At 46.9% G+C, this 17,797-nt stretch overlaps 8 protein-coding genes across 8 annotated transcripts; 6 read left to right on the plus strand and 2 right to left on the minus strand.

Annotated features, from left to right (window-relative positions):
* Positions 1-443: 443 nt before the first annotated feature.
* akr1 (putative aldehyde reductase (AKR1)) lies at positions 444-2,020 on the plus strand (the record flags this gene model as incomplete). The annotated part of the gene is made up of 11 exons (XM_040794846.1): positions 444-490; positions 543-630; positions 691-704; positions 778-862; positions 922-941; positions 997-1,069; positions 1,120-1,222; positions 1,300-1,364; positions 1,421-1,549; positions 1,608-1,723; positions 1,777-2,020. 11 exons carry the CDS (start codon positions 444-446, stop codon positions 2,018-2,020), a joined length of 984 nt encoding a protein of 327 aa, XP_040648087.1.
* A 1,024-nt stretch (positions 2,021-3,044) lies between these two features.
* On the minus strand, positions 3,045-3,645 carry PGRI_071330 (uncharacterized protein; the record flags this gene model as incomplete). Its single annotated transcript, XM_040794847.1, has 2 exons — positions 3,045-3,520; positions 3,579-3,645. The coding sequence occupies 2 exons, from the start codon at positions 3,643-3,645 to the stop codon at positions 3,045-3,047; spliced, it is 543 nt and encodes a 180-aa protein (XP_040648088.1).
* A 3,575-nt stretch (positions 3,646-7,220) lies between these two features.
* Positions 7,221-9,129, plus strand: PGRI_071340 (Amidase; the record flags this gene model as incomplete). The annotated part of the gene is made up of 6 exons (XM_040794848.1): positions 7,221-7,508; positions 7,579-7,701; positions 7,759-7,911; positions 7,965-8,819; positions 8,868-8,952; positions 9,014-9,129. The coding sequence occupies 6 exons, from the start codon at positions 7,221-7,223 to the stop codon at positions 9,127-9,129; spliced, it is 1,620 nt and encodes a 539-aa protein (XP_040648089.1).
* A 377-nt stretch (positions 9,130-9,506) lies between these two features.
* PGRI_071350 (rhamnogalacturonan acetylesterase) lies at positions 9,507-10,301 on the plus strand (the record flags this gene model as incomplete). Its single annotated transcript, XM_040794849.1, has 1 exon — positions 9,507-10,301. One exon carries the CDS (start codon positions 9,507-9,509, stop codon positions 10,299-10,301), a length of 795 nt encoding a protein of 264 aa, XP_040648090.1.
* Positions 10,302-10,593: 292 nt separating this feature from the next.
* PGRI_071360 (3-Oxoacyl-[acyl-carrier-protein (ACP)] synthase III) lies at positions 10,594-12,106 on the plus strand (the record flags this gene model as incomplete). Its single annotated transcript, XM_040794850.1, has 3 exons — positions 10,594-10,663; positions 10,755-11,166; positions 11,218-12,106. The coding sequence occupies 3 exons, from the start codon at positions 10,594-10,596 to the stop codon at positions 12,104-12,106; spliced, it is 1,371 nt and encodes a 456-aa protein (XP_040648091.1).
* A 521-nt stretch (positions 12,107-12,627) lies between these two features.
* On the minus strand, positions 12,628-13,203 carry PGRI_071370 (S-(hydroxymethyl)glutathione synthase; the record flags this gene model as incomplete). The annotated part of the gene is made up of 1 exon (XM_040794851.1): positions 12,628-13,203. The coding sequence occupies one exon, from the start codon at positions 13,201-13,203 to the stop codon at positions 12,628-12,630; it is 576 nt and encodes a 191-aa protein (XP_040648092.1).
* Positions 13,204-13,764: 561 nt separating this feature from the next.
* On the plus strand, positions 13,765-15,338 carry PGRI_071380 (IQ calmodulin-binding motif protein; the record flags this gene model as incomplete). The annotated part of the gene is made up of 5 exons (XM_040794852.1): positions 13,765-13,836; positions 13,887-13,961; positions 14,024-14,869; positions 14,922-15,067; positions 15,131-15,338. The coding sequence occupies 5 exons, from the start codon at positions 13,765-13,767 to the stop codon at positions 15,336-15,338; spliced, it is 1,347 nt and encodes a 448-aa protein (XP_040648093.1).
* Positions 15,339-16,246: 908 nt separating this feature from the next.
* Positions 16,247-17,754, plus strand: PGRI_071390 (prolyl hydroxylase family protein; the record flags this gene model as incomplete). The annotated part of the gene is made up of 2 exons (XM_040794853.1): positions 16,247-16,529; positions 16,583-17,754. 2 exons carry the CDS (start codon positions 16,247-16,249, stop codon positions 17,752-17,754), a joined length of 1,455 nt encoding a protein of 484 aa, XP_040648094.1.
* Between the last annotated feature and the right edge of the window lie 43 nt (positions 17,755-17,797).

The raw sequence follows: 17,797 nt of genomic DNA on the forward strand, positions 1-17,797 counted from the left end.
TTTAATAAGGCAATCTTGCCTTTGTGAAGGCTTCAACAGAAACCATATATATATATATCATTCTTAGTAAAACAATGTAAGATCACGAATTTATATTGAGAATGACATCATGACTAACTTCCCCACAGTTGGGGTAATTTATAAATGTACTTTATCTACGATATAGGCTATAGGTATACTATATAGTACCCTATGTTTGAAAGAAAAGTAAATCAATAAATAAGAATAAATGTCACTCAAACGGTTTCTTCTATATTCAACTTTATTCGAATTTATTCAACTAATAATGTATGTTGTAATGTGTATATTCCCCTCGGTGGAGTCTACTCCGAAAGGGAGTGGGATGGCAGGTGGGATGTATCCCCCCCACCAGACACATTTATTTGTCCACGTTTCCTTTTCTCCTTCTTATTATTCTTCTGTTAAAAGAACCCATCTAAATCATGTCTCTCGGAAAGAAAGTCACTCTCAACTCCGGCCACCAGATTCCGTACGTATATTCTACAGAAGATACTGACTTCATCACTGACCCCCACGTTTAGCCAGCTGGGCTTTGGTACATGGCAATCTGCTCCTGGCCAGGTCGGTGAGGCTGTCTATGAGGCACTGAAAGCTGGTTACCGTCACCTGGTATGTGTATACACCATCTATGTTTCTTCAAACTATTCGCTAACCCCTCTCCCTTCTCAGGATTTAGCAACTATGTACGCAGCACTAATCCCTTGACCACAAGACCCCACATGTTGCAATTGCGCCGTACTTACCACTTGTTCACAGCTACCAGAACCAGCGCGAGGTAGCCGATGGAATTAAGCGTGCTTATAAGGATGTCCCCGGTCTGAAGCGCGAGGATATCTTTATTGTAAGTAAATCTATACTTGGGATGTTATATGATTTAGGAACTGACGTATCATTATGCAGACTTCTAAGCTATGGAACAGGTACGCTCTGTCAAACTATCGTTCTACACTATACGGTTATTGATTCTGCATATAGCCAGCACCGCCCGGAGGTTGTCGAGGCATCCTTGGATGCTTGCCTTGCTGAGCTTGAGTTGGATTATCTTGATGTATGATTATTCCATTCAGTAACTTTGTGAGCTATTGCTAACAAACACAGCTTTACCTTGTTCATTGGCCCGTTGCCTTCGAGAAGGGAGATGCATACTTCCCCCTCGTTGCCAACAGCACCGTCGAGGGGGGTGATGTAATCATTGACGATGGTGTCTCTATTGTGGACACCTGGAAGGGCGAGTCACTATATTGTGCAAACGGGAAAGACCTATCTAACTCTTCTTAGCTATGACCCAGCTCCCCAAGAGCAAGGCTCGTTCTGTCGGTGTTTCCAACCACAAGATTGAGCATGTTTGTGGCCCCTCTGTCCCCAAAATTGCCATACATCAGCTAATACGACCCTGCAGCTTGAGGCTATCATTAATGGCACCGGTGTCGTCCCTGCAGCCAACCAGATCGAGCGCCATCCCGTGCTCCAGAGCAATGACTTGATTGAGTACTGCCAACAGAAGGGAATCCACGTTACTGCTTATTCTGTGCGTACCTATATCTATGGTTAATGGCGGAGAAGCTCGATGCTGACTGAGACCCTAGGCATTTGGTAACAATATGCTTGGCATTCCTCTGCTCATCACCCGGCCGGAAGTCAAGGAAGTCGCCGAGTCTGTTTCAAAGCGCACTGGCCAGGAAGTCACCCCCGCACACGTCATGTAAGATTATACACTCTACTTCTTACTATCGTTGAAAGCTAACAATCTTCAAGTCTCGCCTGGTCTCAGGTCGGTGGACACAGTGTGATCCCCAAGTCAGTCACGCCTTCGCGCATTCGTGATAACTTCAAGGAGGTAGAGCTCACCCCCGAGGAAGTTCAAAAAGTCAGCGCTCTGGGCAAGGACCGAAGGCGCTACAACATTCCTTATACTGCCAACAAGCCTCGTTGGAACATCGATATTTTCGGCGAGCCCGAGGAGAAGACCGCTGATCACAAAGTCATTCTGAGTGTTTAAGTTCGCCAAAAGCAATAGCCTTAGGCGCCCGCTGGTTGATGAGAAATAGATATCCGTACGTTTTACAGAGTGTCAAAATAAGCCATGCACTAGTACCGGAAATATCTAGCAAATTTGATATAATCACCCGATCAAGATCAACTGACCATCCCATATAAACCCTTTGGCCTACGCCCGTTGAGTGCCTGACTTCTGAAGAATTCACTATATCCTAGTACCCCTGGAATTCCAGCACAAACCACCTATATACTGTATCTCTAGCTGGCAATGGTGACATGGCTCAAATACGAGGATTCCAAAGACCACACAAACCCGCGCAGGTGAAATATTGTAGACTAGGTTTTCTTGATAGGCTGTTGCGTTTGAAATTCTGTGAACGAGGGTAAAAATCAATGTTACATGTTGCGTTTCAACAAAAGGGTTCCATGGGTATATATATTGTGAAAAGCTGTCCGTCATGTCGCTTATGCCATCCCATGGCTGTTCCATTCGTCAAGATCATCTCTGCTCGTAAATCGGACTTGAACATCGTTTTAGGCTGCATTGATTGGTCGCTGATGAGAGCTCAAGATTGGTCCTGCGTCCAACTCATGACATTCTTGGTCTCGGGCGGATCCATTCGGGGCCTCATAGATGGATCGACCATCCAAGAATATTGCCGACCCCACTGGCTTTCGGGGTAAGAGAGGCAGCGGTTCTGCTGGAGGTGATGCTTCTTGAGGTGATACGCTGCCGTGAGAAATGGGTCCCTTTTCATCATTTGTTACCACAGTTGATGGGGTTGATGAAGGGGGAATATTTGATTGAGTCCCCCCAGCTCTCTGTCTCTGACGCCTGCGCCGAAGGACAAACCATACGAGCAGCACAATAAGAAGAACAGCCACGATCACACACACTGCGATTCCGCCCTTGGCCCCTGGACTTAGGCCAGATGAGCCACTAGAACAGGAGTAGCCGCTTTTAAAGACGTCATCGGATCTTGAACGGTTCAATGTACTGCATGACATTGAACTGCTGCCTCTGATTAATGTCTGACCTTTGACTTCATCAAGAGAAGGTAATAAAACGCTAGTATATTGATCAGTTTCGTGGAAGGAGGGAGGTGATGGCTGTTGTAATGACCGTACCTGTCGAATGATCCCGTCAATATCAACTGTCCTTCAACTTCATCCAAGTCTTGGAACCGAAGTGTTTTCAGCTTCGGATTCCCCGTGATAATTATACTTGAAGAAACTTGTGATAGCGCGCCCATAGTTATGGTTGTGAGTGAGATGAGGTTACTCAGTGTGACACCTCCCCGTACACTGTCCAAATCAGGCATAATAATCTTTGTGAGACCTGAGGCACCCTCAGCAATGAATGCGCCCTTGATTTCCTCGACATTGTTGATGGTGATCACTCCGGTGGCAGAAGAGGATATCGTAATGCTTCCGCCGAATGTGTCGCAGTTGGTCAGTTTATTCGCATCGCTTTGATTCGAGATCACTACACTGCTTGAACCTATATGGAATGAGTTATACCACTGACCAAGGCAAAGAAAAAAGAATACATCACTTACAGCCGTCAGAATCAGCGACCGCTCTTTGCCATGCAGCGGCAACCATGAGAAGGTAGATCACAATCATCCGTACGGGTGAGGCTTGCGGAGCTGCAGTTACTTATTTCACACGATCGGCCTTTAAGATGTGCGCGCAAGGCACAGGGCATTGTTAGTTTTAAGGTAAATGGTATGGAGGGAGGCGGAGTCGAAAAACTTCCAGCCTAAGGCGATTGCATGTCAATTGAAATACCGATCGTCACTGCTTCTAGTGTTGATTGGTCAGCTTTGGATGTTTTGTCTGGCGATACCCGAGATCCACGGCCCGCTACGGGATTACTCTCTTTAGAGATGCGTAATTCCAGTTTTGAAGCAATCTCCGCATCGTGGAAGGTCTGTTCGGTTCTTTTGAAAGCTAACTGTCATGGATTGATCATCGTCTCGGTACGGGAGGAGTGTTGCTATTTTTGTGCAAGCCAATCCCCGTGCGGAGAACTATTTATTGATGGGATAGGTAATAGGCAACAGAATTGGCGGCCCTTGGCAGCTCTTGGCGGCCTGGTCGGGTTCAAACCATTGACTGGCGATCCAACGGAGGAATCCTAAGAATATCAAAAGACGTCATAGTAATCAAAAGCCATCACAACATCCATTTTATGTCCGTTTTATGTCCAATTATGCCTCAAATCCTTGGTACTGTGAGTGACAAACCATGGATGTGGAAAACTTTCTTGGACGCCCAATGACTCAGCATATGCGGGGAATCTTTCCATTCCTTCTCCTGGTTCGGAAGGTTCTATATAGATGACTCTGGATATTTTTAAGTCGATATCCATATGAGAGTAGGCAAGGGTTGTGGGAGGTGTCGTCTTCGCCATATACGGTGTGTGATTTCCACCGGTGCTTCAACTTGCACTCCGTGTTTGCGACTCGGTCGGGCGTGTCATCTCGATCCCCGCTTCCAGTTCAAGCCTGTCAACCACGTTTACCAAAAGCAAAATGGTACCTCTGCCCGATTTGCGCTAGACTGGGACAAAGATCAAGTATGGGTGGACGTGTTACAGCCCGGTAGGCGTTCATGGCCCATGACTTGATATTCATATACTGATCTGATCCAGTGACATTTGTCCTTGAGCCGAATGATGAATCATCTGGAGATGGAGATAGTGCTTTAGAACAATACAACACCCCATCACGAGAGCGCGTATCACATGGTCGCAGTACATGGACTCCACCTCTTCACTCGGAGACATATCAGACCCATATCCACGGCCCACTTTATGAGAACCGATCTCGCCAGGACTCTAGGAGTAGTCCACTCAGCCTGCTGTCGGACAATGGATCAGCATTATCACTAAGAGAAGCATCGCTGATGCGCTACTTTATCCAGAAAATAGCACCGTGGGTGAGCTGTAAGCGAGTCTCATATTATAATTACGTATCTGATCGTTATAGGCCGATGTTTGTGACATCCATTCACATTTCAGCACCGATGTCCCAAAACGGGCATTGGAAAATAAAATGGTACTGCAAGCTATCCTGGCTCTGTCTGCGCGACATGAGGCGATCTTGGCCGACGGTAGTGACTGGGAGGCCTCGGCCTATCACGGACGGTGTTTGCAATTATTGATTGCGGCATTAGATCAAGCCGAGACAAATTGCGACGAGAACATGCTCATTACGGTTGTGATTCTTCGTATATATGAGGAGCTGGACAATAAGACTGATGAACAGTTTCATCTTCTTGGGTCTAATCGTTTGGTCAATCTTGTAACCCGCTCTGCCTCTTCTGGTGGGGTGGCTGAGGCAGTGAGCTGGCAGTTCTTGCGACAAGCTATATATGCATCGGTTGTACAGTATCAGCCCTTGCAGCTTGACATGCAGAATTATGAGCGCTCGTCAATGTTTCACCGTGACGACGACGCTGCTTGTGCTAATAGGATTATTTATTATTGCGCGCGCATCCTACAACTGTGCTGCGATACGCCCGGTGAACTCGTGGAACAAGATACTTGGCGCCAAATATCGGATAGCGTGAACCGGTGGAATCAGACAAAATCCACAACTTGGCAACCTATTCGGTACCAAGCATCGAGTCTGGCTGCTGGCCGTCCTTTTCCTGAGGTATGGATGATATCTCCGCCTGCAGGTATGTATTTAGTCCTAATAATAATGTTGGCAGGAGTTACTGACCGTAACCACAGTAGTCGGAATGCAGTACTATCACTCGGCGTGTATTTTCCTCGCTTTGTCGGAATCCCCATTGCACGAGATGAGCGACTATCAAAGGGCCCGTTCGAGGCGTATGAAGGAGGTAGCCAAACCGAGGCTCTGAGAAACTCTATTCAGAAGCTAATACAAACCCTAGAAAACTATTGCTGACCATCTTGTCGTGGTTATCGGCCTGTCACTATCCAACGAAAGCGTAGAGAATGCTTATTTTATGGCATCACATTTATTACATCGTTGTTCGTTTAAAATCCACATTCCCCCACTCACTGCCTGCTGACTTGTCCTTAGTCGGTTACTGTCTTCGTAACGCAGTCGAGCAGGAAGGATCATTGAAATTTTTGACTCGAGTAGAAAAAGTGTTAGGGTGGCGCACTTCGTGGATGATGCGAGAACTGGAGGATCAATGGAACGAGTTGGCTGTATTTGATTCCCGAGACCCCCGAACTATACAATAGAGATGAGCCTAACAAAGCAAGTGCTCGGAGTTGACAATAAGTTGATTTGCGACAAAATCACTAGATGCATGCCTCTCACCGGTCCATCAGTATAACCATGTATATATATTGATTGACTGACTGGCGTTCTCTGTTTCTGATAGCCCTTGGATGGATGGTATTTGGCCCTCTAAAAACAGAGTGAACCCTGGTCGGGGATGCGAAGATTCTCTCACGAACCTACAAAAACCAGAAACAGTCCGAAGCTAAAATTGTTGCCACTATTCTTTTAAAAAGCGCGTTGCAGTTTTCCCTCGGAAAGTAACGGATATGCGTGAAAGGAGGATGAGGAGGGGGGCGATAATTCGTTGGTATTTTTCACGTAAGAGAAGCAAAATAAAAGAAAGGATCTCACGGGAGATCTGAGGTCACTAAGGCTGCAATATCAGATTTGGAAACGGTCGAAGAAGAGAGAGTATTCGGAAGGTTATGATCAATAAGTTGGAAGGCTTCTACACCAGGGAAGATATGTTGGTCTTTCATGGCATCTGGCGATCCCCTTTTGAAATGTCTGGAGAAATGTTGATTCCGGTCACTAAGATACATATATTAGTAAAAATATAGGGGAAAACACCATGGCGTCTGACACGAGACCATTTCGCCATACGTGCGTGGGTGGTCATGGGATTCAAGATGTAGCGTCATCTAGTGATTACTATAGGCCCTAAGACCTTAGGAGGGACTAAAGAACAGTGGAAATAGCTAGATATGACTTTCCCAATGTGAAGCTTATTTGAAAATTTGCTTCACTCTCTTGGCTAGATGTTTGATGCGTTAAGTTTTGGTGCGCTGGCTCCTGCGCGTTAGCCTCCGGTATAAATATCATTATCTTCCAACTTCTCTTCCTTTTCGCTTTCTCTTCTTCTTTCATGCACAACTTCTATTCTCAATTTTCTCTTATCTCATCTTGATACACAACAATCATACATTGGTAGCAATGGAGCCCGAGTCATGGGAAGTCCTCGTGCACACAAAGCAACTTGAAGATGCTGCTAAGATCCCAATTGAATGGCAAGTCCCGGAAGAACTGACCAACATATCTGAGACATCTGGTATGAATGTGCTAGATGTTCCACGCCGGTCAGGAATCCTATCAGCAAAACAACTCGAGATAACTGAGAAATATGACGCAACTGACCTGCTGGATATGATCCATCGCCAAGAGCTGTCTGCCTATGAGGTCACCGAAGCATTTTGCATTCGCGCTGCGATTGCACAGCAAGTGGTATGTATTTACATGACCTCTCCCTTGCCCGCTCTTTGATGCTTACTAGAGGCTTACAATGACCTTATAGACTCGATGTCTTACTGAGACCTTTTTTGAGCGTGCCCTGCAGCGTGCAAAGAATTTGGATCACATATTATCTAAAACAGGGACACTTGTCGGGCCTTTGCATGGTTTGCCTATCAGTTTCAAGGTACGACAATCATAGGTAGTGAGTTTCCAAGGTTGGACTTACTGATGACATATGAAGGATTGCTTTAATATCGCCGGGGTTGCATCCACGATTGGATTTACCTCGTTTATCAAAAATGGCCCTCTTAGTTCAAATTCCCCGGCAGTTCAGATTTTGATCAACTTGGGAGCAATCCCGTATGTGAAGACAAATGTCCCCCAGACTATGATGGTGAGTGAACTTATAATTATCAATATACCACAATTGCTTAACTGGAATTCTAGGCTGCAGACTCACACAACTACGTATTCGGCCGGACCCTCAACCCCCACCGATCGAATCTTACTGCTGGCGGGTCAACTGGGGGTGAAGGGGCATTGATTGCCATGAGAGGATCGGTACTTGGAGTTGGTACAGACATTGCTGGCTCCATTCGAATCCCGGCTATCTGCAATGGAATATATTCATTGCGACCTTCAGCGGACCGCATTCCATACGGGGGACAGACTAGTTCTGCTCGCCGAGGTCTAGCTGGGATCAAGGCCTGCGCAGGGCCCATGGCGACATCAGTCAGAGACCTGGAGCTGTTCATGAGACTCGTGACCAATACAGACCCATGGAGATTGGATTCCTCTGCTGTGTTTTCTCCATGGCGCACTGTTCCCCACAAGTTTACGTTGCGACTTGGCCTTATCCTGGAGGATCCATATTTCCCTCTACATCCACCGGTTTTGCGAACTCTCACAAGAGCAACCGAAAAGCTTCAAGCAGTTGGGAATGAGATTGTTCCTCTAAATACCTCGCTTATTCGAGATGCCTGCACGTTGGCATTTCGTATGTTCTCGATGGATCCAGCCATGACTCCATTCAAACACATTGCTGCTAGTGGGGAACCAACTATCCCTGCTTTGGCATCAACATCTCTGGACCATGGCTACATGCCATATGGGTATGCCCCGCTGACACTTGAAGGGTTGTATGACCTCAACGAGGAGCGGAATCACCTTAAGGAAGAATTCCGCAATCTCATTATGGGGGCAAATGTGGATGCCATTATCATGCCTGGCTACCAAGGTACCGCCCAACCTCACGACTTGTTTGGATTTGTACCCTACACCGTCCTTTGGAATGTGATGGATGTAAGTTTAACTCGTCTCATCTTATGGAACTGTACTAATTCTGCAAAGTACCCGAGCTGCATCATTCCGCATGGTAAGGCGAATAAGAGCGCTGACAAGGATTTTATTCGGGATGTTAACTACAAGCCTCCTTGTAAGATTTATACTTTCCACTAATTATGATTGATGGATTTAATGCTGATTCCGGAATGCAGATGTGGCTGATGAGATTGAGGGAGCTCCGTGTTGCGTGCAGCTCGTCGGCAGAAACATGCATGATGAGGAGTTGCTAAAAGTGGCAGAGCTTGTCTCCAAGGCACTGAAGAGTTGAGTCGCTCTGTATAGAACGGATCGAATCTAAAGGAGGAATATTCGTGGATAGAACATACAGCATATTCCTTGTGCGAAATTTGCCTTAAACTTCTACTAAAAACGCCATTAATAATGAGCATGGCTGTAGATAACCCAAACTGCATGCCTAATAATTTTGAACACGTACTTTGTACTTGGCCATCGGGATAATTGACCGCGAGAATGTGTTTGCATGTCGTCACTTTCAGTATGAAACCCCCGCAAAATGACTTTCCTAACTACCAAATTTCCACCAACGGGAGAAATGAATCTATTCATATCTGAGTGTTATAACGAGGATCTTGAGAATGTCCCTATTTATATGCAATATTTATTATCCTAATAACTTACACAATAATGGGCACCTTAAAAGCAACCGGAGTGGCCCTCCTCAGTATCCTATCTTATGCTCAGGCATATCCCTCCAGTCACCTCGAACAGTTGCACAAACCACCATTTTTTGTTTTGGCGGGTGATAGCACCACAGCTACCCAATCATCAAACGGAGGAGGGTGGGGGGACGGCTTTCTTAACAAAACCCTTTTCAAAGGAGCCTCTGGTCGCAATTTCGGCCACAACGGTGCAACTACTGTTAGCTTTCGTGATGGAGGTGACTGGGACGAGGTCTTAGCGACTGTGAGAGGGGTTCGACACGACTATCATCCATTTGTGACCATTCAGTTTGGGCACAATGACCAAAAGCCAGCTGCAAAAATTTCATTGTCACAGTACACCAGTAATCTTGAAAAATTTGTGACTGAAGCTTTTGATGCTGGAGCTATACCTATTCTCGTCACTCCTCTGTCTCGGCGAAATTACGATAATTCAACGGGTACACCGCGTATCGTCATGAGTCTCGCCAATGAGACCATGGGCACCATCAATGCTGCACACCAGTCATCTGCTACATATATAGACCTGAATCAGGCTAGCACTCGGTATCTAAATGCAATTGGACCAGAAAATGCTTTTACATACAACCTTAACCCAGCGGACCATACCCACCTGAATGTGCCAGGGAGTATTCTGTTTGGAGGAATTGTGGCGGAACTGATTACCCAGAAACAGGATGCTTTGACAAAGTCTGGATATCTACGTGTGGATAGCCAACTGAAGAAGGATGTTGACCATGGGATCTATCACTGGCCTTGACCAAAGCTTATGATTGTAGGAATCATTGATGGTCCAACAACTGTCCTTTGTGAATTTTCCGGCTTTGGTGTGGATGAGTTCTGGAATGTGGTTAAATAGGCTATATGAAAACAATTTGAACAATTACAGCCAGAACTATTCGTTAAAAAGACATTATAGAGTCGGCTTCATAACCTCCCTAAAGGTGAGGGGAAAAGTCAACATACCTCGGAAGCTCGGCTAAATCCCATTTGTTTATATGCAACCCTGGAGCCCCGCGAATAATGACTAGTCAAGGTCTTTACAATTCACCATGACATCTCAAGCTTACGTTTTGGGGGTAGGAATGACCCAGTTTCTGAAGCCACGTCGCACTCGTGAATGTGAGACCATCCGTTTCTATTTGGTACCTTGTCTATATACTATGTTGCATAGAGAGCTGATGGGAAGCTCACCATCTATTGTCCCCTACAGACCCAGAACTTGGCTATGAGGCAGCAGTCAAAGCTCTAATCGATGCGCATATCACATACGATGATGTACAAGCAGGTGTGGCCTGCTATTGCTACGGCGACACGACTTCTGGCCAGCGGATTATGTACCAGCTAGGAATGACGGGGATTCCAATTTACAATACTAACAATGCATGTGCTACTGGATCTACTGGCCTTTATCTTGCCCGTACTCTGGTCAGAGGAGGCCAGGCGGACTGTGTCCTCGTTGTCGGCTTCGAACAGATGCGCCCAGGGTCAATCAAGAGTGTATGGGACGATCGGCCTAGTCCATTGGGACCATCGACCAAAATGATGGAAGACACGTTCGGTAAACATCAAAGCCCTCGGAATGCTCAGTATTTTGGCAATGCCGGACAAGAGTACATGGACAAGTAGAGTGCCCGGCGACCTAGATCTCGACTTTGTACTGACCAGGAAAACAGATATGGCGCCAAAGCGGAAGACTTTGGTGAAATTGCTCGCGTGTCGCATGAACACTCCCAGCGAAACCCGTATGCCCAGTTCCGAACTGCATACTCCCTGGATCAGATCTTGGATCCGAAAACACAGATCTATGGGCCCCTAACCAAGCTCCAGTGCTCCCCAACTAGTGACGGTGCTGCAGCGGCAATCATTGTATCCCAGCGGTTCTTGGATGCGCGTCCTTACCTCAAATCCCAGGCTATTCTCATGGCGGGCCAACAGTTATTGACTGACGGACCAGAGGTATATTCCCGAAGCGCAATTGATCTCGTTGGGTTCAATATGTCGCGACAAGCTGCCCGGCTCGCGATGCGGGAGGCTGGTGTCGGAGTAAAAGATATCAAGGTTTGCGAGCTTCACGACTGTTTCTCTACCAACGAGCTTCTACTGCTTGACGCACTTGGCTTCTCAGAGCCAGGGAAAGCCCACGAGATGGTTCGTCGGGGGGACATCACGTATGGAGGTAACGGCCTGGTTGTGAACCCATCTGGCGGGCTGATCTCAAAAGGTCACCCTCTAGGGGCCACAGGGTTGGCTCAGTGTGCGGAACTTACTTGGCAACTCCGCGGTTGGGCTAACAATCGTCTTGTCCCTGGCACTGATGTCGCTTTGCAGCACAACCTCGGTTTGGGAGGAGCAGTGGTGGTAACTATCTACAAGCGAGCCGATGGACAGGTCAGCCACCCCATTTCAGATAAAGATATCAAGAGGGTTTCTGGTTTGGGGTACAATCCTGCAGTCGAAGCTCGGTACATCACACCTCAGGATGGCGAACACGTCCGCAGTAAAACAAAGCAACACGGGTACCCGCTCCAAGAAACGGCCGAGAAGCTCAGAGCGCGTATTTAAGAAATATGAATTGATGGGAGCCAAGCCCACGGAAAAACCGCAGGATTATTGGGTCAACCAGATAAGATAATACAAAGCCTGGATTTGAAAGTGACCAAATGACAGAACGGAGAAGAGTACAATCAAGGGATGGGAGATTATAATCAGTTCAACACGTATCGTTCAGCTTGAATCTAAGGAACGCCGCTTGACGTCAACAAAGGCACCGTGTTTCCAATTCCAATAGGATAATAATGGAAAACCCGCAGTGAATGAATGACCATAAAATACGCTGGCAGTTGAGGGAGAGATCTCTAAGGGGCTCAGCAAAAGAACACAGTTTGTAGGCCACGGGCAGCAATACAACTCATAGTGTTCAATATTATTTCGCTTTTATTCCATAGTACTTGACATATACTAAATGAGCCACATAATAACCACTGTAATACATCACTTGGTATGAACACCATCACTCCTTTTCATACTCCACTCAGATATAAATTTCCGCAACCGTCACTTTCAGGAAATAAAAACTTTCTATATCACAAATTGGCAAATCTGATGCCGGACTTCTGAGCTGTAAAGGTGGAGATCAGGTCCATCAAAGCCGGGGACAGCACATCGTATGTCTGCAGTCCAACGGCCTTGAATCTGGCTCTCACATCATCCATTTCTTTCGGGTGGTAACCCTGTTCAATGATGGATGAGACGAAACCGGCGAATTGTGGTTCCTGCCAGCCTTTTTCATCGGACAACTCCACGTGGACGAAGTCAAGTCCCTTGAAAGGATGATCCTTCTCGATACGACCGAAGAGGTGTACACCGCAGTCCTTGCAGGCATTGCGTTGGATGGTAGCTTCTTTGTCCACAATCCGAAGCTTCGAGGCATTCGCTGTCACCGAGACAGCGTCTCGGGGTACAACCCCAACAATGGAGAAGAGGAAACCAGATGGCTTCCAACACTTAGAGCAGCCACAGGCGTGGTTGTGGGCAACGTTGCTATTCAGCGTGATTTCGACCTGGTCGGACGCACAGTGGCAGTGGAGTTTCCCACCGGTGAAGCTACTGGAGCCTTGCGTGACGCCATTGTCGATGAGAGGATGGATATAGGGAGCCATGGTGAGAATATGTGAAATTTAGTAAATCGTTTAGAGCAAATGTCCTCATTTATATGTACTGTAAGCTCCAACATCAATATTGAGTTCCCCTCATATCTCCTCACGAGGGGTAATTGGGGGCGTTATCTTGCGTTAGATCAGAACGATGTTAAAGGTGGAGATGATGCCAATTATGGGTCGGTTTCTAAATGAGGAAATATTGTCCCTACCTTTAATCTCGGGAGCTATACCGATCTTTATTTTGTAGGAGAAAGGAAATGCCCCATGAGGGGTCTGTTAAGCTCTGCAAATCTTGTTGTACATGCCTATAATGATAATGGCCACAAAATACATATGTTGTACATTATGTATATCAAAGGTCAATTCAAGGTAATTTTTAGGCTCATAGACTTTCTATTGTTCCAAGGTTGGGGCTGACAAAGATGACCGGGGGCAGAATCTAAGCAGGCTTGAATGAATCGCCTGTTGAACTCTTTCATATTTTGGCGTTTTAACATTTTGACACCTTAAATTCTCTAGTCATTGATAATAGTTACCCATTTTCCACCTATCAACTTCTTGATGACCGAAATTCCGAAAACATCCACTCTTTCGCATGACGTCATCGAGGAACAGGCCGCACGAACGGTTCAGGTACAGTTACAATGATCATGGTGTTGCCGATTTACGCTGAGCATTGTTAGAGGATCTACCGCGGTCATCGAACGCGACGAGAGCTGCGTGGTCTCGGTTTGGCTGCTTCGACACGATGGGTTGAGGTAAGTGTGTATCTTGCGTGAAAGCGACCAAGAGTCTAACCTTGTTTCTCCTCCCCCTTCAGGCCTTTCAAGAAGCCCAGTGGCAAACACTTCATCGACCTCCTGAGCCTCGCATAGCACCCGGGAATGACGGCTTTAACCAAGCCCGTCGAAACTGGCAACGGGCGGTTAGTGTCGCTCTGCGCGCCGGCGGCGACGATTGTTTTTCCAAAGTTTCATCTTCTATGGCAACTCGATCAGAGCATAATGCAGAGATTTCGTCGGGGGCTACTTCAAAGATGATGGATCTTCAATATTTTCTCGAAATGGTGGATCTCAAACATCGACACGGAAGCAATCTGCGCTCGTACCACACCTATTGGCGGAATTCTTCGTCAAACCAAAACTTCTTCTATTGGTTGGACTATGGCGATGGAAAAGACATTGAACTTCCAAAATGTTCACGAGAAAGACTTGAGAAAGAACAAGTGCGCTATCTCACTCGCGAGGAACGATTGAATTACATGGTGACGGTAGACGAGACTGGCCTCTTCCGGTGGGCCAAGAACAATCAGCTGGTGTGGACAACTATCGCACATTTCAAAGATAGCCTCGAAGGGATTGTGGGAATTGAGGATGATGTGCCACAATTTAGAGGAAACTTCACAACTATACAACCAGATTCCACCTCGGGCTTATCACCGTCACCATCCAAATCGACACCAGGCTCATCTTTACCATCATCATCGGTATCGACGTCTACAAGGCAGAGCGTTGATAGTATAGTCATAAACCAAGACCCGGAGCATATCGCCGAGGATGAGTACAAATATACAAAGATGATGAGAAAGGTGATGCACGCAAGCCCCGCAGCTGCATTGAAGCGACTTTTGGGAAAGTCCAAAGATAAAGAAGATATGTGGTTATTCGTGAGTAAAAGTTCCATTTGTGGTTATTAAATGCAGACTAAACCACTCCTAGGTTGCAGATACTTCTTTCCGGTTATACATTGGCATAAAGGAATCAGGTGCTTTTCAGCATTCATCCTTTCTTCGAGGTGCCCGTATCGCAGCAGCTGGAATGATTAAGATTAAACACGGCCAACTTCGAAGCCTGGCACCGCTAAGGTGGGTTCAATTAAAGTTTCATTCTTCAGCTTTGTGACTGAAAGGGCAGGCTAATGTGTTCAGTGGCCATTATCGCCCCCCAGCCGCCAATTTTAGGGCATTTCACCACGCCCTGCAGCAACAAGGTGTTGACATGTCCCATGTTTCTATGAGCAAGTCTTATATCATGCTTGCTGGAATTGAGGGTTACACCAAAACGAAACGGAAGGCACACGCTGTACATGAGAAGGTTGACAATTCCACGCAAAAGCTCCATCAATCCGAAGAGTAAGTACGGGGAAACATGATTTCTATCCCTCTATATTCTAGCAGTGCGAATGAGATACCCCAATCATTGTGTTGCTTATTGTCCGTTGTCTAAGTGTAGGGTAACACAGGGCGGCCGGAGTTTAGGCTTTTAAGCCCTGTCACACTCGGGTTGCATAGCTTTGTGACTCTTCAATTGCACAAAACACCTTGCACAACTTAGGCATAGCGACGTTACCCAGCAGAATCCTTGAAATCGTGACTAGTGGGGTCTACAAAGAAGCGGACTCTACAAAGATGAAGGTGGTCGTAACTATGGCTTCACCAGTGCGACCAAGACGATCCGATAATGCAAAACTTCATGCAATCCTGCGTATGGGATTCAAACAGCCTTACAAATTGATAAATTCTGTGAGAAGTCTTGACAAGAAACAATCGCTGGAGATCATTGTCCCATGGGATGAACCTGGAATGGCGGTGGCGTGTCATCGCAGACTTGTGGTCTAAAATTATACCGCTAATGATATGCGTGACCCTGATGTCCTCAGAAAGAAAGCACTGGCTATTCTTCTCTATCACCATAGCTAAAATGGACAATTGAATCTGATATCAGTTGATCTCCCAAGTCAGATGTATCATGGGTGGACCGACAGTCCATTCCGCCGATTAGTACATGAATTATGGTCCTGTACGCAACAAGAAGTACAATAACCATATAGACATGTACGATATAAGTAGGATTCGAGTTTTTCAAAGTATATGTTGGACTATGTGGCAAATGATATAACCTTGAACTTTTCAAGTTGCCTAGCTGGGAAAATTTCCTTCACTTACGTAATCCAAGGATCCAAGGTTCGGGCCAAATTCCCGTGGACTCGTAAGACTCGTAAAATTGTAAACTCTTGACCTCCTGCATCAAATTTATATAAAACAATGGCCAAGTCCAAAGCGGCTAAGCGTAAGCGCAATGCACAAGTCGACCTTCCACAAAAGCTCCCAAAGGCAGTCCCGAATCTAACACCGCCTCCCGATGGCGTAACCGTCGAGTCAACGCATCTCAATGCTGTCGTCTCAGACGAGGAACTCGACATCACAATTGAAACACTTACAGCACTTGCGGAGTATCCCAGCCTAACAAAGTCGAAGGCATGCAAGGACCTTCGAGTCGCAGTCTACGACTTCCGTCAGGCATGTACTACGGGCGTTAACACTGCTGGTACGCTGCGCTATCTCTGCCTATAGACTGTACTATAGCTAACCATTCGATAGAGGGCGCCAACTTGACAGCGCGAATAACTGGTGCATTGGCGGACGAGAAATATATTGAAGCCAGGATCTTGCTCGCCGAGATGAGGATTAGGAAAGAACAGCCCAAAATCGGAGCCTTGTGTCGCTGGGTGCGAGATTTGGATGTCGTCAGCGGCCTTTCGACACAGCCGAAAGCACAAGATCATACCCCCATTCAGCGCAGTGCCAAGGAGATGGAAATCCTCGGCGTCCTTGATGCCATCCTGCGCGTCAGCACCCCGATTGACACTAACACCAACGCCATTGACTCAACCGCTCCCATCGCCTTCCAGTCTATCTGGGATCTTCGCCCCTCGACGACACCACTTCCAGTCTATGCCTCGGTCCTTGACAAATCAATTTTGAACGAGGCACCCAAGTCTCCATCCGCCCTCCGTGTCATCGAACGAACCCCGGGCCCACTCCGCAAACCACCCAATCACCATCCAGCCATCCTATATACCACCGCCCCGAACGCTGTTCCACTGGCTCCCATCGGTCCTACTATAACATACCATCCACATCCGGCAGTGCCAGGCCTCGGCCTCGCCCTCAACGTGCTATCCGAGGCCGAGTGCAAGGCGATCATCGCTGCCGGTGAATCTGTCAATTTCCTTCCGGACGCGCCCCTTCGCGAAGATGGAGATATAAGCATTCTAGCCCACAACTTTTACTGGATAATTGATACCACATTCCACGACATGCTTTGGGCGCGAATTTCTCCTTATGTGCCTCCCTCGATCAACGGGCGCTTGGTCCGAGGTATCAATCGCCGGTTCCGCGTGTACAGGTACGTCCCCGGCGCTGAATATCGGTGCCACATTGATGGAGCCTGGCCACCGTCCGGTATTCTCCCGGATGACACATACGTGTACGACTCTTCGCCGGAGGATAAGAAGCAGAGTTCTATGTACACCTTTCTACTATATCTCAACGATGAGTTTGAAGGCGGAGAGACGACGTTCTTCATGCCAGCTCCGCGGGAGGGAACCCTCAATGGATACCCGGTGCGACCTGTGATGGGAGCTGTTGCGATCTTCCCACATGGGGAGTCAAATGGAGCCTTGTTACATGAAGGTACAGGGGTAAGGAAGGGGGCAAAATATATCATCAGGACTGACGTAGAGTATGATATCAAGCCCTGCGATGAGTGATGATAAGTATATGAACTATGTAGACTCCGCCTCTTGCCATCAA

Source organism: Penicillium griseofulvum (genome assembly GCF_001561935.1).
Source record: "Penicillium griseofulvum strain PG3 chromosome Unknown contig_94, whole genome shotgun sequence".
NCBI classification, from domain to species: Eukaryota; Fungi; Ascomycota; class Eurotiomycetes; order Eurotiales; family Aspergillaceae; genus Penicillium; species Penicillium griseofulvum.